The 22,932-nt window shown below is 50.5% G+C and overlaps 1 protein-coding gene across 1 annotated transcript in view; it reads right to left on the reverse strand.

The window, feature by feature from the left end:
• LOC139380897 (band 4.1-like protein 5) overlaps window positions 1-22,932 on the reverse strand; it is a 44,543-nt gene that overhangs the window by 14,774 nt on the left and 6,837 nt on the right. The window contains exons 3-16 of the mRNA XM_071124052.1: window positions 20,597-20,701; window positions 20,178-20,220; window positions 19,864-19,942; window positions 19,704-19,748; window positions 19,106-19,158; window positions 15,618-15,738; window positions 14,500-14,587; window positions 14,060-14,148; window positions 13,803-13,893; window positions 5,335-5,504; window positions 3,932-4,038; window positions 3,827-3,845; window positions 2,816-2,852; window positions 2,162-2,289 (exon numbers count right to left, since the gene is read on the reverse strand). Coding sequence (XP_070980153.1) covers window positions 2,162-2,289; window positions 2,816-2,852; window positions 3,827-3,845; window positions 3,932-4,038; window positions 5,335-5,504; window positions 13,803-13,893; window positions 14,060-14,148; window positions 14,500-14,587; window positions 15,618-15,738; window positions 19,106-19,158; window positions 19,704-19,748; window positions 19,864-19,942; window positions 20,178-20,220; window positions 20,597-20,701 — 1,175 coding nt within the window. The remainder of the gene's footprint in view (window positions 1-2,161; window positions 2,290-2,815; window positions 2,853-3,826; window positions 3,846-3,931; window positions 4,039-5,334; window positions 5,505-13,802; window positions 13,894-14,059; window positions 14,149-14,499; window positions 14,588-15,617; window positions 15,739-19,105; window positions 19,159-19,703; window positions 19,749-19,863; window positions 19,943-20,177; window positions 20,221-20,596; window positions 20,702-22,932) is intronic.

Raw genomic sequence — 22,932 nt, forward strand, 5'->3', positions numbered from 1 at the left:
ATGACTCCAACATAAGTGTATGTAAACTTCAGACTTTTAACTGTACCTGCATATAACCCTCTACTACACCACTGATGGGGAACAGGCCTAGATCCAGGGAGGATGGTGTGCCATTATCTTCAGTTCTACAGCCTGATCTGATCGCATGACAACGTGAGAGTCTCTTCCCTGGCCTGTGTGAAGTGGCTCTGAAGAGATCTTCTGGCCTAAAGACCTTCTGGCCTAAAGTCAACTTTCATTAAATCGTAATCGCCAGCTGGCAGAGACCTTCAAGCTTGTTCACTCAGTGCCATGAAATACGCACCCAGTGTGATTTAAGCGTTTATAGGCTGTGGGCTGACATTTTGATCTATCCTCAGTGGCTGCTTTAATCAAATCAAACAACTAGCCTACAGTACTGCATTATCCTTATAATCAAGTTTGTTTTTCATTACTCTTCCTCATATGGCTAGGGAGGGAGACGAGAAGTGAAGTAAGGACTCAAATGGTAGATATAATCTCAGCCAGGTACTGAGCCAATAAGGGGAAAGGAGTTAACAACGTGTAGGGAGGATACAGTACCATTAGTAGATCACAACAAGTGGTGGTCGTGAAAACGGGACAGAGGCCAAAGGTCACCTGAGTATTTGGGTTGGTATTGAAGGATGATCAATGCAGAGAGCAACCATTACCATGGATGAGGATGATTTGTTTACCCCAGGACCCAGTCCCCAGCCCTGAATCACAGGACCCAGTCCCCAGCCCTGAATCACAGGACCCAGTCCCCAGCCCTGAATCACAGGACCCAGTCCCCAGCCCTGAATCACAGGACCCAGTCCCCAGCCCTGAATCACAGGACCCAGTCCCCAGCCCTGAATCACAGGACCAAGATAACTTAATTGGTTGAAGCAGAACTCCAGATAACTTGGAGGGTACATACCTTGCCTTATGAAAAGGTCTGTTTGGCTTCAGTACATCATACTAGAACAAAAAAAGTATAGCTTAAAAATGGGGATTTATCTTAAAGTAACACAGCTTCAAGGTCAACGAAATACAGGAAACCGTTTATTTTTAATATGTCAGGAATTCGAAAGGCAGACAGCCTTCATTGCAAAGTCATCCTCTGGGGATCAAGTTTTAGGAGAGAAGAGAGAGGGGGCTGAGGAAAAGGATGGGGTATTTCATAGAAAAGAGAGTTTGTTGTTTCCACCCCAGCGGGGGTCATGGCCACCACCAACGCAGCAGTAGCTGGACTACAACCACTATCCGTCTACTCAGTGTCATAACACACTGTCAAACATGCACCACCACCCCCCAGATCCCCTTCACATTCTAGTCACTCAGTGTACCTCTGCACACTCACCAAACCACCACCACCCGACCTCCTGAGAGCTCCAGGGTGAGCGTAATGTAGCCAGGGTCACGTTCACGAGGGCACGCCATGGAAAACGCTTCAAAACATTTTGCAAAGGAAAACAAAAATGTGTGTTTCTTATTTAACAAGTCCAGTAATCCCACCACTGTTTCAGTCTAATTTATTCCGTTTGGTGCTTAATGAACACGACCCAGGGGGCCTAGTGGTTAGAAGGTTGGGCCAGTAACCAAAAAGTTGCAAGATCGAATCCCCGAGCTGACAAGGTAAAAATCTGTCGTTCTGCCCCTGAACAAGGCAGTTAACCCACTGTTCCCCGGGCGCCGAAGACGTGAATGTCAATTAAGGCAGTTCCCCGCACCGCTCTGATTCAGAGGGGTTGGGTTAAATGCGGAAGGCACATTTAAGTGTCTCCCCATCTATCTGGTCACTAGCTGTCGCAGAGCAGGCACTACGCGCGTCCACAATGGCACCTTATTCCCTCCATAGCCCACTACTCTGATGAAAAGCAATGCACTACATAGGAATTAGGGTGTGATTTGGGATGCTGCCTCTGTGTTCTCTACCCAGTACCCAATGACTGCTCAGTGCCGCCCACTGCTCCGCTCCAGTGCCACCCACTGCACTGCCCCAGTGCCACCCACTGCACTGGCCCAGTGCCACCCACTGCACTGGCCCAGTGCCACCCACTGCCCCAGTGCCACCCACTGCCCCAGTGCCACCCACTGCCCCAGTGCCACCCACGACCAGCAGGATGACCAGATTAGGCAGCTTAATGCTCTTATGGCATTAGAACAGAGAGCGCCTCACCTCCTCTTCTCCGATTGGCCACCGCCAGGACTCCTGGGGAGGGTTTCGATTTTCATAGGTCTGCTGGTGGAGACTGAGGATGCAGGGCTGACCACAGGCAGGGACCAGGGGCTTCTGATGTGGAGGGGCTGGGGGGAGAGACAGGGGTTAGGTCTGATGTGGAGGGGCTGGGGGGAGAGACAGGGGTTAGGTCTGATGTGGAGGGGCTGGGGGAGAGACAGGGGTTAGGTCTGATGTGGAGGGGCTGGGGGGAGAGACAGGGGTTAGGTCTGATGTGGAGGGGCTGGGGGGAGAGACAGGGGTTAGGTCTGATGTGCAGGGGCTGGGGGAGAGACAGGGGTTAGGTCTGATGTGGAGGGGCTGGGGGAGAGACAGGGGTTAGGTCTGATGTGGAGGGGCTGGGGGAGAGACAGGGGTTAGGTCTGATGTGGAGGGGCTGGGGGAGAGACAGGGGTTAGGTCCGTTCGGCTATTTGAATATGAAAATAACTGCGCCCATCCCTAACACTGATTCTTCCAAGTCCTGAAATAAAAAAAATCATGTTGAATTGAGATTCTCCATAGAAAGTGCTTCCCAGTCCAAGACCAGGCTTAATATGTGCCTGGGAAACTGTCACTAGAGTCAGTAGGGTTCAAGGACAGCAGAGCAACATACCTTGGCATCTGTGTTGGGGCTCATTCCGTTGTTGTGACTGGTAAAGAGAGAAGAGAGAACTCAACGGACATGATTGTTTTTGTTTTTTTAACCTTTGACCTTTCAGCCTTAAGAGCTTATGTTGATGTAACCCTGAAGCAAATGACATTCCACCCTTGTTTTTCACAGAAGACATGGCTGCCATGGAGGACTCATGTCCTTGTCAGAGCACTATGCCTTTGATTAATCACTCATCGCTACGGCGATGCACGTGAAGTGAGCATCATCACTCCAACAGTCATGACGACATCACTGCTAACTACCTAAGTAATCCACACACATGATTTAACCACTATGATTCAGTGAGCATGAGGAATGGGAAGAAGGGGACGTCAGACTGACTTTTATAATTACCCCCTCCTCTCCGTGACATTTAACATTACTCATTCACAACGCTTTACTGCTGTGATGTGAAAAGGTCACCTGCTGAAAGAGCAGAGTAGTGTGCGTGCACACACACACACACACACACACACACACACACACACACACACACAGAGAGAGAGATCTAGAAGTTCTTGCAGCAGACAGCACAGTGTGGACAGAGAACTGTGTGATAACCAGTGTACTCCTCTCACAGCACACGGGAGAGAAAGGCAAGCCTGGAGGAGGACACAAACCAGAGGGTACTACAGACTGTGTGAGGGCCTCTGATATTAATCTAGTCCAAAATCAGATCACATTTTATTTGTCACATGACCAGAAAATAACAGGGGTAGACTTTACCGTGAAACACTTACGAGCCCTTTCCCAACAATGCAAAGAAAAAAAAATATATAGTGTCTGTCTCTCTCTCTCTCTGTGTGTGTGTGTGTCATGTTTATCATACTGAGATGAGTCTAACAACAGCTTGAAATTAATCAATCAGTGATCAGTGCCCATCCCAAACATTTAGTAACAAAACATTCCCTTTAATAAACATTCACAAATATCTAATATTTATTTATTTTTTACATTGGGGGGTGTACTTACTCCTGGGGTTTGTTGGTTCCTGAGAAATGAGAGAAATAACATATAAATGAGTAATTCTGATGTGTAAGGATTTACATTTATATTAAACAGTGTGTGTCCACCCACCCCGGTTCATCATGGTCCTCCTGGAGTAGCGTCGGCTGGGCCTCCTCTCAAACGATGCTGACCTCCTGGCTTTGTTGCCCTTGGTGGTCTGGTACTCAGTCTTCCCACTGAGGACAACAGGGTCAAATTCATTAGGGTACAATGTAGCAAAACAGTTTGCTTACGGGAAATGAAAACAAGCATCTCCTATTGGACAGGTTAAGGTAGTCCCCCCCCCCCCCCCCCAATTTCGGGCCTGTTTGATTCTGTTTCGTTCCTAGTGAATACAACCCAGAACAACAGACAGGAAGGAGGAGGGGGAATGAGAGCAAAACCAAAACAACCCACCACCAGGCAGGGGACAATCAGGCAGTGAGTCTGCCCAGTGAAGCCTGAACACAGGCAGGCAGGCAGGGAGAGGGATTGCCTCCCTGGCAATCAGACCACCAGGACTGATTCACATACTGACTGGAACTTTTGTTGGGGCTCAGGACCAACACTGGGGAAACAGTTTGGCAAATGACTTGAACATATAGAAAATCCTTAGCTAGATCTGGGCTGAAGGGAAAGCTTGTATTCAAACAGACGAGCCTTGGAAAATATACAAATGTGGCAGTTTCAAGGAGAACAAGAGTCAAGTTTGTGGAGGAGACACTTCAGCTAGAGAAGAAGAAGATCACATGAAAACACAAAAAGGCAAAGAGATTCCTTCCTCTCTGGTAACAGTTGAGGTTTTCCTAGTTTGCCACACGGTCAGGATGGAAACACGCCTGGCCCTATGGAATATAGCCAAGAACTGGAGTATAGTAGCTACTGCTGGGCTACGTCAGAGGAAAAAGAGACGTGGAGTGTACCGTTCTGTATCTCCTCCCATCCTTCAACCCCCAGTCCCCAGCTCCCCCTCCTACCCCCAGGGTGGCCTTCAATGCTCAACCCCCCGACAAGGTGTTGTGACACGGGACTGACCCCTGCTGAACTCTGTGGTCCTCCAAAAAGAAATACGCCATATTATAACAACAAGGCCCTAAAGAGAGCCTGAAGCTGCTGTTTCAGCAGGCTGTTGTTTACACTGCAGCAAGACAAGCTATTTTACACAACGGGACAAGTTGAAAGTTCTAACGAGTTTAATTAGGCAGTTAGCTTAATGTGAGCACATGGTCAGTTAAATCCTATTAAAATTATAATCTGTGGATTTGTCTAATGTGCACATTTTTTGAGTTTTAAAAAGCATTACAATAATGAACTGGGGATTGAATTGTATTGGGGGCATTGTGTAGAGACTTGTGCAGAGTGGAGTGAATAATGTAGTGTTAAGTGTAGCAGTACTGTCATCAACCATATCAGACTGACATGGTTGGTGAGGAGTAATATGCAGATGGTAGTATACTTCAGAGCGTAGTGTACACATGCTGCTCAATAGCTACCTGTAGCGGAAGCGTGACCCCATGCGGATGAACCCGGAGCGCGCTGAGCCCTTCTGGACGGGGCCGCGGAGCCGGAAGAAAGCATGGTGTTCCACAGCACACTTCCACAGGTGCTTACAAGCCTTGGGGTGGTCCATACGGAACACAAACGTGTGCTGCTGCTCTTTGCCCTGAGACGGAGAGAGAGCGAGAGACAGAGAGAGACAGAGAGAGACAACATCCCCTGTATTATTAGGGAACACATACATGAAACAGTACAATGACTAAAAAGTGGTTAGGTCGTTTTTGGGGCTTTGGGTCCTGGCCCCTAGAAACTAGACCATGATCTAATTGGTTATTACGGCTCCAGAGACATGCTAATTAAACCAGTTAAGACTTAGTACAATGTAATATACTGAGTGTACGAAACATTAGGAACACCTGCTCTTTCCATGACATAGACTGACCAGGAAAATCCAGGTGAAAGCTATGATCCCTTATTGATGTCACTTGTTAAATCTACTTCAAATCAATCAGTGTAGATGAAGGGGAGGAGACAGGTTAAAGAAGGATTTTTAAGCCTTGTGACATGGATTGTGTATGTGTGCCATTCAGAGGGAGAATGGGCAAGACAAAGGATTTAAGTGCTTTTGAACGGGGTATGGTAGAAGGTGCCGGGCGCACCAATTTGTGTCAAGAACTGCAACGCTGCTGGGTTTTTCATGCTCAACAGTTTCCCTGAATGTTTCAAGAATGGTCCACCACTCAAAGGACATCTAGTCAACTTGACACAACTGTGGGAAGCATTGGAGTCAGCTTCGACACCTTGTAGAGTCCATTCCCCAATAAATTGAGGCTGTTCTGAGGGCAAAAGGGAGGGTGTAACTCAATATTAGGAAGGTGGTTAGTTTATATTTCTCTTAAAATTCAGATTAAAATATACATTCAAGGGTTTTTCTTTTTACTAGATGGTTTGGGATGAGTTGGACCGCAAAGTGAAGGAAAAGCAGCCAACAAGTGCTCAGCATATGTGGGAACTACTTCAAGACTGTTGGAAAAGCATTCCAGGTGAATGTGGTTGAGAGAATGCCAAGAGTGTGCAAAGCTGTCATCAAGGCAAATAGTGGCTATTTAAATCATCTCAAAAATATTTGGATCTGTTTAACACTTTTTTGGTTACTACATGATTCCATATGTGTTATTTCATAGTTTTGATGTCTTCACTATTATTCTACAATGTAGTAAACAGTAAAAATAAAGAAAAACCTTTGAATAAGCAGGTGTTCTAAAACTTTGGACCGGTAGTGTACAACAATCTTATATCCCAGTTTCCTAGCTCAAATTATAGCGAAGCACAGACAGAGCACGCAAGAGAGGGAGCGCGCGCCCGAGAGCGAGAAGAGGCTGCTTCATTTCATTAACTTGCTCATTATTGCAATTTTCCATCAGACCTCGATGAGGCAAATTAAATCCCTTCTCATGTCCTATTCGGTTATGCCAGCGTAGCGACATTCTCAGCAGTGCTCTGTCCTGCTGCTAGTCAGCCTGCTCAGTACACTACAATCAGTCTTGTCCAGCGCTCAGCTAACAGTGCTTAAATTAATTCGGACACAAGAGCAGAGTACAGAGATACAAAGAGAACACCACACATTCACATGTAGGATTAAGGTAGAATAATTTAGGGAACTTTCAATAAATTCCCTGGGTTTTTCAGAAATGCTGGTTTGAGGATTCCAGATTTCCTGCTTATTCTCCCCTATTCCGGGAACAACCAACCGGGATTTCAACCCTAGGCAGGATTAAGATTTCAACAAAGTCACCAGGAGAGGACAACCAGAATACCTTTGAGTGTGCACACGCAGACCCCCCCACACGCAGACCCCCCATATACACACAGAACCCACCATGTACACACACAAAAAAAACACACTCACACGATTAGTAAAATGTCCCAAAGTCAAGACCCTGGACACATTCCGATGGTGCAACATAGTTCACACATTCCAAGTGGTCACCTGACCACCCGACTGGCTGAGCAACAGTCCAGAGTAGCTTCATAAATCATGACTTTAATTAGTCTACTCCAGGGGGTAACTAGGCAACTAGGTTCAGCTGCAGGCCAATTTTTGTCCGAGCGAATGGTGGGGGGCCGGAAAAGAATGAGAATCATTTGTACACTGCAAATTGACCACAACTAATCCCAAAAAGAGAATGTATATGAAAATGAAATCATTATATACCTCGATTACAATCAAGTCTATGGTATATGATTTATTTTGTGGGAAAGCTTAGGAACAGACGTCCTAAATTAAACTCATTCTTAACATAATTCCTGTTGCCAATCCCTGGTCTACTCTGTCCCATTACACAACTATATGTCTGGTCAACCAGTCTCCCTCCCTACCTGCCCCATCTCCCAGTCTCCCTCCCTACCTGCCCCGTCTCCCAGTCTCCCTCCCTCCCTTCCCCCAGTCTCCCTCCCTCCCTGCCCAGTCTCCCACCCTGCCCAGTCTCCCACCCTGCCCACCCTGCCCAGTCTCCCTCCCTGCCCAGTCTCCCATTCTCCCTCCCTGCCCAGTCTCCCATTCTCCCTCCCTGCCCAGTCTCCCTCCCTGCCCAGTCTCCCCCCATTCTCCCTCCCTGCCCCCCATTCTCCCTCCCTGCCCAGTCTCCCTCCCTGCCCAGTCTCCCATTCTCCCTCCCTGCCCAGTCTCCCTCCCTGCCCAGTCTCCCTCCCTGCCCAGTCTCCCTCCCTGCCCAGTCTCCCAGTCTCCCTCCTTGCCCAGTCTCCCTCCCTGCCCAGTCTCCCTCCCTGCCCAGTCTCCCTCCCTGCCCAGTCTCCCTCCCTGCCCATTCTCCCTCCCTGCCCAGTCTCCCATTCTCCCTCCCTGCCCAGTCTCCCTCCCTGCCCAGTCTCCCTCCCTGCCCAGTCTCCCTCCCTGCCCAGTCTCCCTCCCTGCCCAGTCTCCCTCCCTGCCCAGTCTCCCATTCTCCCTCCCTGCACAGTCTCCCTCCCTGCCCAGTCTCCCTCCCTGCCCAGTCTCCCTCCCTGCCCAGTCTCCCTCCCTGCCCAGTCTCCCTCCCTGCCCAGTCTCCCATTCTCCCTCCCTGCCCAGTCTCCCATTCTCCCTCCCTTCCCAGTCTCCCATTCTCCCTCCCTGCCCATTCTCCCTCCCTGCCCATTCTCCCTCCCTGCCCATTCTCCCTCCCTGCCCAGTCTCCCATTCTCCCTCCCTGCCCAGTCTCCCAGTCTCCCTCCCTGCCCAGTCTCCCTCCCTGCCCAGTCTCCCCCCTGCCCAGTCCCTGCCCAGTCTCCCCCCCTGCCCAGTCTCCCTCCCTGCCCAGTCTCCCTCCCTGCCCAGTCTCCCTCCCTGCCCAGTCTCCCCTTCTCCCTCCCTGCCCAGTCTCCCCTTCTCCCTCCCTGCCCAGTCTCCCCTTCTCCCTCCCTGCCCAGTCTCCCCTTCTCCCTCCCTGGTTTCCCTTTTCTTGTGGCAACAGGTCACAAATCTTGCTGCTGTGATGGCACACTGTGGAATTTCACCCAGTAGATGAGTCATTCTTTGTGGGTCTGTGCAATATTAGGGGGTATTGTACATTTCAGGAGGTTAGGAAGTGCAGCTCAGTTTCCACCTCATTTTTTGGGCAATGTGCGTATCCTTTTAGGTGGTTGTAGAATTTAACGTCTCTTTTCTGGATTTTGATGATTATCCCTCCCTGCCCATTCTCCCTCCCTGCCCATTCTCCCTCCCTGCCCAGTCTCCCATTCTCCCTCCCTGCCTGCCCAGTCTCCCATTCTCCCTCCCTGCCCAGTCTCTCCCTCCCTGCCCAGTCTCCCTCCTCCCTGCCCATTCTCCCTCCCTGCCCAGTCTCCCTCCCTGCCCACCCTGCCCAGTCTCCCTCCCTGCCCAGTGCCCATTCTCCCTCCCTGCCCAGTCTCCCATTCTCCCTCCCTGCCCAGTCTCCCTCCCTGCCCAGTCTCCCTCCCTGCCCAGTCTCCCTCCCTGCAGTCTCCCTCCCTGCCCAGTCTCCCATTCTCCCTCCCTGCCCAGTCTCCCTCCCTGCCCAGTCTCCCTCCCTGCCCAGTCTCCCATTCTCCCTCCCTGCCCAGTCTCCCTCCCTGCCCAGTCTCCCTCCCTGCCCAGTCCCTGCCCAGTCTCCCTCCCTGCCCAGTCTCCCTCCCTTCTCCCTCCCTGCCCAGTCTCCCTCCCTGCCCAGTCTCCCTCCCTGCCCAGTCTCTCCCTGCCCAGTCTCCCTCCCTGCCCATTCTCCCTCCCTGCCCAGTCTCCCTCCCTCCCTGCCCAGTCTCCCTTCCCTCCCTGCCCAGTCTCCCTCCCTGCCCAGTCCTCCCTGCCCAGTCTCCCTCCCTGCCCAGTCTCCCTCCCTGCCCAGTCTCATTCTCCCTCCCTGCCCATCCCTGCCCATCTCCCTCCCTGCCCAGTCTCCCATTCTCCCTCCCTGCCCAGTCTCCCTCTCCCTCCCTGCCCAGTCTCCCTCCCTGCCCAGTCCCACCCTCCCTCCCTGCCCAGTCTCCCTCCCTGCCCAGTCTCCCAGTCTCCCCTTCTTCTCCCTCCCTGCCCAGTCTCCCATTCTCCCTCCCTGCCCAGTCTCCCTGCCCAGTCTCCCTCCCTGTCTCCCTCCCTCCCTGCCCAGTCTCCCATTCTCCCTCCCTGCCCAGTCTCCCATTCTCCCTCCCTGCCCATCTCCCTCCCTGCCCAGTCTCCCTCCCTGCCCAGTCTCCCTCCCTGCCCAGTCTCCCATTCTCCCTCCCTGCCCAGTCTCCCTCCCTGCCCAGTCTCCCTCCCTGCCCAGTCTCCCTCCCTGCCCAGTCTCCCAAAATTGCCCAGTCTCCCTCCCTGCCCAGTCTCCCTCCCTGCCCAGTCTCCCTCCCTGCCCAGTCTCCCCTCCCTGCCCAGGTGGTTGTAGAATTTCTCTCCCTGCCCCTGCCCATTCTCCCTCCCTGCCCAGTCTCCCTCCCTGCCCAGTCTCCCTCCCTGCCCAGTCTCCCTCCCTGCCCAGTCTCCCTCCCTGCCCAGTCTCCCATTCTCCCTGCCCCTGCCCAGTCTCCCTCCCTGCCCAGTCTCCCAGTCTCCCTCCCTCCCTGCCCAGTCTCCCTCCCTGCCAGTCTCCCTCCCTGCCCAGTCTCCCTCCCTGCCCAGTCTCCCTCCCTGCCCAGTCTCCCTCCCTGCCCAGTCTCTCCCTCCCTGCCCAGTCTCCCATTCTCCCTCCCTTCCCAGTCTCCCATTCTCCCTCCCTGCCCATTCTCCCTCCCTGCCCCTCCCTCCCTGCCCAGTCTCCCATTCTCCCTCCCTGCCCAGTCTCCCTCCCTGCCCATTCTCCCTCCCTGCCCAGTCTCCCATTCTCCCTCCCTGCCCAGTCTCCCCTTCTCCCTCCCTGGTTTCCCTTTTCTTGTGGCAACAGGTCACAAATCTTGCTGCTGTGATGGCACACTGTGGAATTTCACCCCAGTCTTTCTAATATGGTCATACATTTGGCAGGAGGTTAGGAAGTTCTCCCTCCCTGCCCAGTCTCCCATTCTCCCTCCCTGCCTGCCCAGTCTCCCATTCTCCCTCCCTGCCCAGTCTCCCATTCTCTCCCTCCCTGCCCAGTGCCCAGTCTCCCATTCTCCCTCCCTGCCCAGTCTCCCTCCCTGCCCAGTCTCCCTCCCTGCCCAGTCTCCCTCCCTGCCCAGTCTCCCTCCTTGCCCAGTCTCCCTCCCTGCCCAGTCTCCCTCCCTCTCCCTCCCTGCCCAGTCTCCCTCCCTGCCCATTCTCCCTCCCTGCCCAGTCTCCCTCCCTGCCCAGTCTCCCTCCCTGCCCAGTCTCCCTCCCTGCCCAGTCTCCCTCCCTGCCCAGTCTCCCTCCCTGCCCAGTCTCCCATTCTCCCTCCCTGCACAGTCTCCCTCCCTGCCCCTCCCTGCCCAGTCTCCCTCCCTGCCCAGTCTCCCTCCCTGCCCAGTCTCCCTCCCTGCCCAGTCTCCCATTCTCCCTCCCTGCCCAGTCTCCCATTCTCCCTCCCTTCCCAGTCTCCCATTCTCCCTCCCTTCCCAGTCTCCCATTCTCCCTCCCTGCCCATTCTCCCTCCCTGCCCAGTCTCCCTCCCTGCCCAGTCTCCCCCCCTGCCCAGTCTCCCCCCCTGCCCAGTCTCCCCCCTGCCCAGTCTCCCTCCCTGCCCAGTCTCCCTTCTCCCTCCCTGCCCAGTCTCCCCTTCTCCCTCCCTGCCCAGTCTCCCCTTCTCCCTCCCTGCCCAGTCTCCCCTTCTCCCTCCCTGCCCAGTCTCCCCTTCTCCCTCCCTGCCCAGTCTCCCCTTCTCCCTCCCTGCCCAGTCTCCCCTTCTCCCTCCCTGGTTTCCCTTTTCTTGTGGCAACAGGTCACAAATCTTGCTGCTGTGATGGCACACTGTGGAATTTCACCCAGTAGATGAGTTTTATCAAAATTGGGTTTGTTTTCGAATTCTTTGTGGGTCTGTGCAATATTAGGGAAATATGTCTTTCTAATATGGTCATACATTTGGCAGGAGGTTAGGAAGTGCAGCTCAGTTTCCACCTCATTTTTTGGGCAATGTGCGTATCCTTTTAGGTGGTTGTAGAATTTAACGTCTCTTTTCTGGATTTTGATGATTATCGGCCTAATTCTGCTCTGCATGCATTATTTGGTGTTTTACGTTGTACACGGGAGATATTTTTGCAGAATTCTGCATGGAGTCTCAATTTGTTTTTTCCCCCAGACCTCACAACCATGAAGGGCGATGGGTTCTATAACTGATTCAAGTATTTTTTGAAGTTCCTAATTGGAATGTCGAATTTTATGTTCCTTTTGATGGCATAGAATGCCCTTCTTGTCTTGTCTCAGGTAACTTCCACAAAGCTGTGAATGAGCTGAGGTGCTGCTGTTTAGGCCGAGGTATGTATAGTTTGTGTGCTCTAGGGCAACAGTGTCTAGATGGAATTTGTATTTGTGGTCCTGGCGACTGGACCTTTTTTGGAACATCATTATTTTTGTCTTACTGAGATTTACTGTCAGGGCCCAGGTCTGACAGAATCTGTGCAGAAGTTCTAGGTGCTGCTGTAGGCCCTCTTTGGTTGGTGACAGAAGCACCAGATCATCAGCAAACAGTAGACATTTGACTTCAGATTCTAGTAGGGTGAGGCCAGGTGCTGCAGACTTTTCTAGTGCCCTCACCAATTCGTTGAAGAGGGTGGGGCTTAAGCTGCATCATCCCACAGCCTGTAGAAAGAAATGTGTTTTTTTGCCAATTTTAACCCCACACTTGTTTGTGTACATGGTTTTAATCATGTTGTATGTTTTTTTTCCCCAAACACTTTCCATCAATTTTGTATAGCAGACCCTCATGCCAAATTGAGTCAAAGTTTTTTTTTAAATCAACAAAGCATGAGAAGACTTCACCTTTAGTTGGTTTGTTTGTCCATTAGGGAGTGCAGGGTAATTTGGTAAAAATCCAATTGACATTTGCTCAGTACATTGTTTTCCCTGAGGAAATGTACGAGTCTGCTGTTAATGATAATGCAGAGGATTTCCCCAAGGTTGTATATTGATGCATATCCCACGGTAGTTATTGGGGTCAAATTTGTCTCCACTTTTGTGGATTTGGGTGATCAGTCCTTGGTTCCAAATATTGGGGAAGATGCCAGAGCTAAGGATGATGTTAAAGAGTAAGTATAGCCAATTGGAATTTGTCATTTTTGGGTTGGAGGGTTTGTATTTTGTCCTGTAGTTCATTCAAGGTAATTGGAGAATCCTGTGGGTTCTGGTTGTCTTTAATAGTTGATTCTAAGATTTGTATTTCATCATGTATATGTTTTCACTGTTTGTTCTTGTTTAGCGTTTTCCAATTTTTCCTGAAGTGGTTAGATTCAATGGATTCTTCAATTACATTGAGCTGATTTCTGATTTTCTTCAGCTCACTCACTGACGAGTAGGGACCATGGCTACCCCAGTGTGTGTGTGTGAGATAGATAGTAGGGACCATGGCTACCCCAGTGTGTGTGTGTGTGTGTGTGAGAGATAGATAGTAGGGACCATGGCTACCCCAGTGTGTGTGTGTGTGTGTGTGTGAGATAGATAGTAGGGACCATGGCTACCCCAGTGTGTGTGTGTGTGTGTGTGTGTGTGTGTGAGATAGATAGTAGGGACCATGGCTACCCCAGTGTGTGTGTGTGTGTGTGTGAGAGATAGATAGTAGGGACCATGGCTACCCCAGTGTGTGTGTGTGTGTGTGTGTGAGAGAGATAGATAGATAGTAGGGACCATGGCTACCCCAGTGTGTGTGTGTGTGTGTGTGTGTGTGTGTGTGATAGATAGTAGGGACCATGGCTACCCCAGTGTGTGTGTGTGTGTGTGTGTGTGTGTGTGTGTGTGTGTGTGTGTGTGTGTGTGAGATAGATAGTAGGGACCATGGCTACCCCAGTGTGTGTGTGTGTCTCATAGTAGGGACCATGTCTACCCCAGTGTGGAGTAGGGTTGGTTTATTACCTCTTCTGTCTCCTGAGCCTCTTCTCCATCCTCCTCCACCACCACCAGGGTCAGCTTGCTCTTCTTAAAGTCTAGACGGGTGATCTTGGGCCTGTGGGACAGACACACACACTAGTGTTTCAGATACAACAGGTGTAAGACGTTTTCCAGTTGTTCTGTTAAAAAACAAGGATGTGCCTTACTATCTATTGACACAGGGCTTTGTCCATTGGAAAGTGAACGCACCAGCAGAGTTAGGAGCTTAAATGTGTTCTTACCAGAAGAACAGGCCTATCTTGGTCTCTCCCTCAAACACCAGCACTCCAGTGGGAGTCAGTCCTAACTGGTATTCATTACCATCTCGAGCCTGGAGGGGAAAAGCGGACACAACCATTCAGCGCAGTATTCCTGTTTATGTTTGTCATCGTCGTTAAATCGTCACTATGTCGCAATCGTAAATGAGAACTTGTTCTCAACTTGCCTACCTGGTTAAATAAAGGTGAAATAAATCAAATAAAAAAACTAGCGCACTGCGTTTCCCTTTTTACAGTCACATCATTTAGCAGACGCTCTTATCCAGAACGACGAACAGTAGTGAGATCAAACGTCTTCATACTGGTCCCACGTGGGAATCAAACCCACAACCCTGGCGTTGAAAGTGCCATGCTCTACCAGGTGAGAGACACAGGACCAGTACAGCACGTTCTGTTCTCCTCACCTTGACCATGTGCATGTCCACCCCATACATCTCCAGCCACTTGGCCTTGTTCAGGTAGTTAATCTCTGCCTGCGACGGCATCTGGCCTCTGGGATGGAGCAGAGGGAGAAAATACAGAATACTGGGTTGAACAGGAGATGGGGTGTGTATGATGTGTGTATGTGTATGATGTGTGTCTATGTATGCATGTGTATGTGTGTGTGTGTGTGTGTGTGTGTGTGTGTGTGTGTGTGTGTGTGTGTGTGTATCTGTATGTATGTATGTGTGTGTGCGCGCACATGCTTTTGTGTGTGTGAAAGAGAGAGACAAGGTCACATACAAAGAATGCTGACTCTTGAGATGAACCCCGACGGATGATTCTAAACCTTAAAGGTGACATTAACATCTCACCCATGAGGAAGTCATACAACACAGGGAGCCCATGCATGTGCCCAGGGTTAAAAAACAGACTATGATAATATTGATCCTCACGTAACCTCTGGTCAACCCCGGTCCACACCGACACATGCTTTAAATCAAGTTCTAAAAATAAGTGTACTTAACCCGGCCTGGGAACACCCCCAGCTTCAGTACATCAAGGGTGATCAGATAATACAGGTGTCCTATAGTCCATGGATGACCTGCTGTCTGCTCCCCAAGGAGGGTTTAACTAGGTAGGTGAGTAACCAACTACTGGCACCCAAACGCCTGGCCGTAACGCCTGGCCGTAACGCCTGGCCGTAGCCCCTGGCCGTAGCCCCTGGCCGTAGCCCCTGGCCGTAGCCCCTGGCCGTAACGCCTGGCCGTAACGCCTGGCCGTAACGCCTGGCCGTAACGCCTGGCCGTAACCCCTGGCCGTAACACCTGGCCGTAACGCCTGGCCATAAACGCCTGGCCGTAACGCCTGGCCGTAACCCCTGGCCGTAACGCCTGGCCGTAACCCCTGGCCGTAACCCCTGACCGTAACCCCTGACTGTAACCCCTGGCCGTAACCACATAAAGGCTGTATAAGATGGGCAATACAACCTCTAGACATGGTAACACTTTACACTAGCTTTCATTAAAACATTACCTTGTAAATGATCTATCGATGGTGATCCCATGAAGTGTTACTCAGACATGTGATATCATTGTTTTACCTGCACTCCTTCCAGGTGTTGAAGATGGCCAGCTCCATGGCCTCCGTCTGCTCTGGCATGAAGCGGAACTCAGACACCATGTCCAGAGCATGCTCCGCAGGGTCACAGTCTCCCAGCTCAGCTGGAACACAACAGGTTACATACGGAGTACTTTAAACCTAACCACAACTCAGACACCCTAACCAACCCCAACCCCATGTCCAGAGCATGCTCCGCAGGGTCAGTCTCCCAGCTCAGCTGGAACACAACCATTGACATGAGTTCTCTGAATCAAATAAAATTTTATTTGTCTCATGCGCCAAATATAACAGGTATATAGACCTTATCATGAAAAGCTTACTTACAAGCCCTTAATCAACAGTGCAGTTCAAGAAATAGTCCTCTTCCCTATAGGTCTCATCATTGATCAGGCCTACCACTGTTTTGTCATCTTAATGATGGTGTTGGTGTCGTGCTTGACCACGCAGTCGTGGGTGAATAGGGAGTACAGGAGGGGATTAAGCACGCACCCCTGAGGGAAACCGGTGTTGAGGATCAACATGGCAGATGTGTTGTTACCTACCCTCACCACCTGGGGCCGGTCCGTCAGGACGTCCAGGATCCAGTTGCAGAGGGAGGTGTTTAGTCCCAGGGTCCTTAGCTTAGTGATGAGCTTTGTGGGCACTATGGTGTTGAACGCTGAGGTTACCTTCACATTCTTGGGCACAGGGACTATGGGGGTCTGCTTGAAACATGTGGGTATTACAGACTCTGGAGAGGTTGAAAATGTCAGTGAAGACACTTGCCAGTTGGTTTGTGCATGCTCTGAATACACGCCATGGTAATCCGTCTGGCCCCACGACCTTGTGAATGTTGACCTGTTTAAAGGATCTTGCTTACATCAGCTACGGTGAGCGTGATCACACAGCCATCCGGAAAAGATGGTGCTCTCATGCATGCTTCAGTGTCATTTGCCTCAAAACGAGCATAAAAATACATTTAGCTCGTCTGGAAGGCTCGCAGAAGCTCGCAGCTGGGTTTCACTTTGTAGTCCATAACATTTTGCAAGCCCTGCCACATCCGATGAATGTCAGATTGAATCCAACTACACCGGCTCTTAGTCCTGTATTGACCCTTTGCCTATTTGATGGTTCGTCTGAGGGCATAGTGGGATTTCTTATAAGTGTCCGTATTAGTGTCCCGCTCGTTGAAAGCGGCAGCTCTAGCTTTTAGCTCAATGCGGATGTTGCCTGTAATCCATTGCTTCTGGTTGGGATATGTACGTACGGTCATTGTGTGGACGACGTCCTCAATGCACATATTGATTAAGCCGGGGACTGAGGTTTACTCACTCGCCTACAAATCCTAACATTCCGACCCTCTCCCATGCTAACGCTCCCATGCTAACTTTCTTCACACGAATGATGGGGATTTGGACACATTCTACGGAAAGCAGTATATCCTTAGAGTCAGACTCAATAACGAAAAAAATCTTTGTCCAGTTCGAGGTGAGTAATCGCTGTTCTGATATCCAGAAGCTCATAAGAGACGGATATCAGCAACTTTATGTACATAATTACAGGTTACAAACAATGCGGAAAAAACTAACAAAATAGCACAGTTGGTTAGGAACGGCAGGCATCCCGTCCGGCGCCATTATATATCCTTGTTAAGGCAATTTGCTATCTGGGGTCTGGGCTTGTTTTGCAATAAAAGTGAAGCTAATGAGAACCTGCGGGCATGTATTCTTCTGTCCCCATCATTTTGGTCACTGACTAAGGACCTATAGATAACCTGCTAGCTATTCATTCAATTTGTACATTTTGAATACTCCTTTTAAAAAAGGTTGCCCCCCCCTTAAATTCCTAAAACCCACTAGGACACTAACATTCAAATACATCCAAATCACATTCAAGCCGAGCAAGAGACCTCCAATGATGCCTCACTCTCTTCCTTCCCTAAATAGCAGCATGTAGATACCGTCTGACTCTGCAGGTTGGGGGATAAACAGGGCTGCAGTGTGACTCTGCAGGCTGGGGGATAAACAGGGCTGCAGTGTGACTCTGCAGCATGTAGTGTGATGCAGGCCAGGGCTGCAGTGTGACTCTGCAGGTTGGGGGATAAATAGACTGTAGTGTGACTCTGGGCTGCAGTGTGACTCTGCACTAAACAGGGCTGCAGTGTGACTCTGCAGGTTGGGGGATAAACAGGGCTGTAGTGTGACTCTGCAGGCTGGGGGATAAACAGGGCTGCAGTGTGACTCTGCAGGTTGGGGGATAAACAGGGCTGCAGTGTGACTCTGCAGGCTGGGGGATAAACAGGGCTGCAGAGGACTCTGCTGATAAACAGGGCTGTAGTGTGACTCTGCAGGCTGGGGGATAAACAGGGCTGCAGTGTGAGGGCTGCAGTGTGACTCTGCAGGTTGGGGGATAAATAGATAAACAGGGCTGTAGTGTGACTCTGCAGGTTGGGAGCTGTAGTGTGAAATAAAGGGCTGTAGTGTGACTCTGCAGGTTGGGGGATAAACAGGGCTGCAGTGTGACTCTGCAGGTTGGGGGATAAATAGAGCTGTAGTGTGACTCTGCAGGTTGGGGGATAAATAGAGCTGTAGTGTGACTCTGCAGGCTGGGGGATAAATAGAGCTGTAGTGTGACTCTGCAGGCTGGGGGATAAACAGGGCTGTAGTGTGACTCTGCAGGCTGGGGGATAAATAGGGCTGTAGTGTGACTCTGCAGGCTGGGGGATAAATAGGGCGTCACTATGTTATCTGGGTGGTGGAAGTGAGGAGAGACTCTGTTATCTCACATTCAGGTGTTGCATTCCAACCTGAGACATCGTTTGACTCACTGGCCATTTGGCTAGCAGAACAGAATACAGTCTAAAGAGTAAAGAGCTGACCCTAAAAACAGTGTGACCGTTTAAGTGTGACTGTTTTGTTTAGGAAGGGCCATTCTGAGTTCTGGCTAACAATAATTGAGAAAAATAGTGGTTTTGGTGTATGTGAAAAGGGGGTGTGTGAAAAGGGGGTGTGTGGAGGATTTCTATGAAAAGGGGAGGGAGCGAGATCGAGAGAGAGGGAGTGTGTGAGTGAGAGAACGAAGGAGAGGGCTGGATTAGGAGGCATTTGTAGAGAGCTGGGCACTAACGAGCTGGCATTTACCCCACAGAGGAGCTGGAAGAGTGGGAGGGAGAGAGAGAGAGGCAGGGGCGATCGCTTCCTTTCAGAACAACCCTGGAGTGCTCATTTACAGTTGAAACACTCAGCAAGGACTGCAGCCTCAGCATTTCTCCAACCCTCTGGAAAGACAGTTTTGGGATGTGGGTACAGGGCTACGTTCCATTTTCCATGAATACTCCACCATGTTAACAGGCTCTGAATACTACTGGGGAGCTGTGGGCTCTCCCTTCTGACAGATTAGATTCCACCCCCTCAGAAAAGTGCAACTCCGTGGATCTCATTCAAGAAGAGTGACAACCACAGCAAGACATTAGACCATCCTAGTTCTTACCTTGTAACGAGAAGGCTGCCAGTTCCACTGCTGTGTCCAAAGGGCATTCTAACCTGTGATACGAGGAGGAGTGGACAATATATTATTGTCTGGATGCTGTCGTTTTCAACATGGAGGTACAGTCCGCTCTAGGCAAGGAGACTGTCTGAAGAGATCAGTCACAGCTGTTAGACCAGGGAACTACGGAGGTAAAACAGTACACTGGATCTAACAGCCTGTGTATCTCTCCAGAGCTCACGCTCTCTCACACACACACTCACAACCCTGTGTTATAGGATCACCACACAGACATAACATGAACACTAATCCCCTGTATCGAAAACAGATACTAATATTCACACTACTTACGGATGTAAATAATTCCATTCCCCAACATCAATTGTGTAATCCACTACTGTAGCTAAACCTCGTAGCATCTGTACCATGATGCAACAGAACAGATGTAGCCAAAATTAAATGATGTACTTTAGCCTACAGACATCAAATATGTTAAATATAATGAAGCACATGACCACATGAACTATACACTGATCGAATTTACTGTACATCTAATCTACTATAGGAAGAGGACAACTGTTGAGTGAGGAAGGTTACTTACTTGCCACTGAGGAGGTCTTGCTTTAGTTGTAATACAAATAGATATCTGAAGGAACAAAAAAGGTCAAAAGTCCAGATATCTGACCAATCAATCCAATGTTCATCAACATGAATGTTCTAAAAACAACTGGTTGATACTAATAAGACGACGACAAGCTGACCTGGTCAACTCCTCGTGCAGGTTGTTGGGTTCTGAGGAGTAGAACTTAACTCTCATGTGAAGGCAGTATGGAGGTCCGACTGCACAGAGAAATAGGGGAAGAGAGAAAGGAAAAGAACCCGAGGTGTGAACGTTGGAATGCCAGTAATGAAATCAATCCATTTCTGGCTGTTACATGACAGCACCAGTTCATCCATCTGTCATCAGTTCATCCAGTCTACGTCTCTACAGCTCTAGGTCTCCATTAGTACAGAAGGAGACAGTAGTATAGGTTGTGCATCTCCGGTGACTGTTAGGTAAAGAAGAGATACTTACTTCTGACTTGTTTTGTAAGGCTTTTTGTAATGTCAAGCCAATGCTGCGAAAGATGAAGAAGACGTCTGTGAGGCATGAACAACGTAAGAGGTTTAGGAGAGAGAGCGGTTTCCTCATCGCGCTGTGGCAGAGACCTTCAGTCCTCTTTCACACCCCTCTCTCTCCAGTCCTCCTCTCCTCTCCCTCCTCTCATGCCCTCTGACAGAGGCACTTCAAAATAACTTTCTGAAAAGAACTAGACTTGAACTTCCCATAAGAAAAACCCTACATTAGAAAACCAAAAGTACGTAAACTGAACGATGTTATTCAAAATCACTATTCCAGAGAGGAGTTGAGAGTGGATAATTCTAACCAAAACAAACCCCTTCCAAGTGTCTAGTCAGAACCAGGGTGGGTTGTAATTGGTTGTCTGTTCTTACCGGTACTTGTGCAGAGTCCATGAAGCGTAGTCCGAAGTAGTCCTTCTCTACGATGTCCAGATGGTACATGACCTGGTCAAACAGCTCCTCACCCTTGGCTTTTTTCTGACAGGACAGAGAGAGGTCAGAGGTCACAACACACAGTCATTAGTCTGGAAGCAATGTCAGCAACCTAATCAATCATTCAACAGACAAGACATTTCACTGGGTTCTCTTTAGGATCTTGATAACTGTTGCTAAATGGTATTCATTATGGTCAACAATACAAATAGAATGAGCGATTGTAGTGAAGTTTGACTGAGACACCACTGGTGGAAAAGAGAACATATGGATCTGTTTTATGTGTTTGGTACTCTTCCCTGATATTTCATTCCCCAGACCTGGTGTTGATTTCATTGCCTCTGACTAGAAAACACCAGAAAGAGAGACAAGCACTAAGTAGAACACATCATTATTTTTCTGGCTTCACCCACTTTAAAAACCAGGCACATTGCCATGCTCAGAAACAGACGGAGAGCTAGCCAGTGCTAGTCCTGTTTGTAGCCTGCAGCGGTACTAGCTAGTTCACTACACAGCAGAGCCAACTTTAAAACAGCTGGAAGGAAGGACAACCAAACGGAGGTTGCCATGGCAATCTGTTCGAAGGCACCTGCACAGCGAGTCAGTGGCTGGCTCACGTGGGCCCAGTCAGCCTCTCTACTCAACATCCTGACGACACAGCGTCCAGCCGGGAGCCCTGTCCTGTAGAGAGACATCTCTCAGCTAATGACTGATCTACAGTCAGCCTCTCTACTCAACATCCTGACGACACAGCGTCCAGCCGGGAGCCCTGTCCTGTAGAGAGACATCTCTCAGCTAATGACTGATCTACAGTCAGCCTATTAAAACAAAACGCTCCCACGGACTCCCCCTGTCCTGCCTCACTGAGTGGAGAGACACAGCAAAAACAAAAGCCGCAGGTTGGCTCGGCCACGCCACCGGGCCGCGGGTTGGCTCGGCCACGCCACCGGGCCGCGGGTTGGCTCGGCCACGCCACCGGGCCGCGGGTTGGCTCGGCCACGCCACCGGGTTGGCTCGGCCACGCCACCGGGTTGGCTCGGCCACGCCTCAATGAACAAAGCTTATAGAAGGGGAGAAATCATCCCTTGTAGTGGATGGGAGAGTTCACGTCATCCTTTAGACTGTTTCTTTCGTGAACACAAGCAACGTATTACTCAGAGGAGACACTCCCAAGTGCTCAAACAAGGGTAACTCACCACACTAAAGACAGAGATTAATCATAAACAGTTACCACATGCAGCAAAGCCTGCAACACTATCGCTGAAACCTAACAAGCACATTACCGGTTGTGACACTGCTGTAGACATAGATAAAGCACACAGCCACACACACACACACACACACAACACCCTACAGGGGAACAAACATTGACATTAGCAGCGAGGACACATGCCTGCCCTGTCCATCTCTGGTCCAGCATGCTATACAGAGGGTGTGGTCATGATGAGAGGAGAGGGGTGGATGGTGCCATTGCACAGTGTTAGCCCCAGCCTGCTGGATGCTCACGCAGGCCCCATGAAGTTGGCATAGCTCACGAAGGAGCCCCGCAAACAGGGACAATAGGCACGAAGGAGCCCCGCAGCCAGGGACAATAGACACAAAGGAGCCCCGCAGCCAGGGACAATAGACACAAAGGAGCCCCGCAGCCAGGGACAATAGACACAAAGGAGCCCCGCAGCCAGGGACAATAGACACAAAGGAGCCCCGCAGCCAGGGACAATAGACACGAAGGAGCCCCGCAGCCAGGGACAATAGACACGAAGGAGCCCCGCAGCCAGGGACAATAGACACGAAGGAGCCCCGCAGCCAGGGACAATAGACACGAAGGAGCCCCGCAGCCAGGGAATGAGCCCCGCAGCCAGGGACAATAGACACGAAGGAGCCCCGCAGCCAGGGACAATAGACACGAAGGAGCCCCGCAGCCAGGGACAATAGACACGAAGGAGCCATTGTACGCTCCAGTGAACCCCGGGCCTCGCTGCCACACTGTTCACCAGAGGTTTCCAGCCTGCCCGGTCAACTATCTGCCTGGAGACACAGTTACATGTCTAAGGCTGCTCGATGCATGCACGTCAGAGAGCCACTGGGGCAGGACAGAGGGAGGGGACAAGAAACATGGCAGCCCTCCTCCTAACATAGTCTTAAAGCTTGAGGCTCCCTCATTCAGACTGGAGTCCAGTAGCTGTCCGAGGAGAGGTGAATCATCAGGTTCTCCACTGTGCTGCCTGTCTGAAGAGGGAGGAAACCCTTTGGGTGGGCATACCCAAGCCTTCAAC

The sequence above is a fragment of the Oncorhynchus clarkii genome, chromosome 22 (genome assembly GCF_045791955.1).
Source record: "Oncorhynchus clarkii lewisi isolate Uvic-CL-2024 chromosome 22, UVic_Ocla_1.0, whole genome shotgun sequence".
Lineage (NCBI taxonomy): Eukaryota > Metazoa > Chordata > Actinopteri > Salmoniformes > Salmonidae > Oncorhynchus > Oncorhynchus clarkii.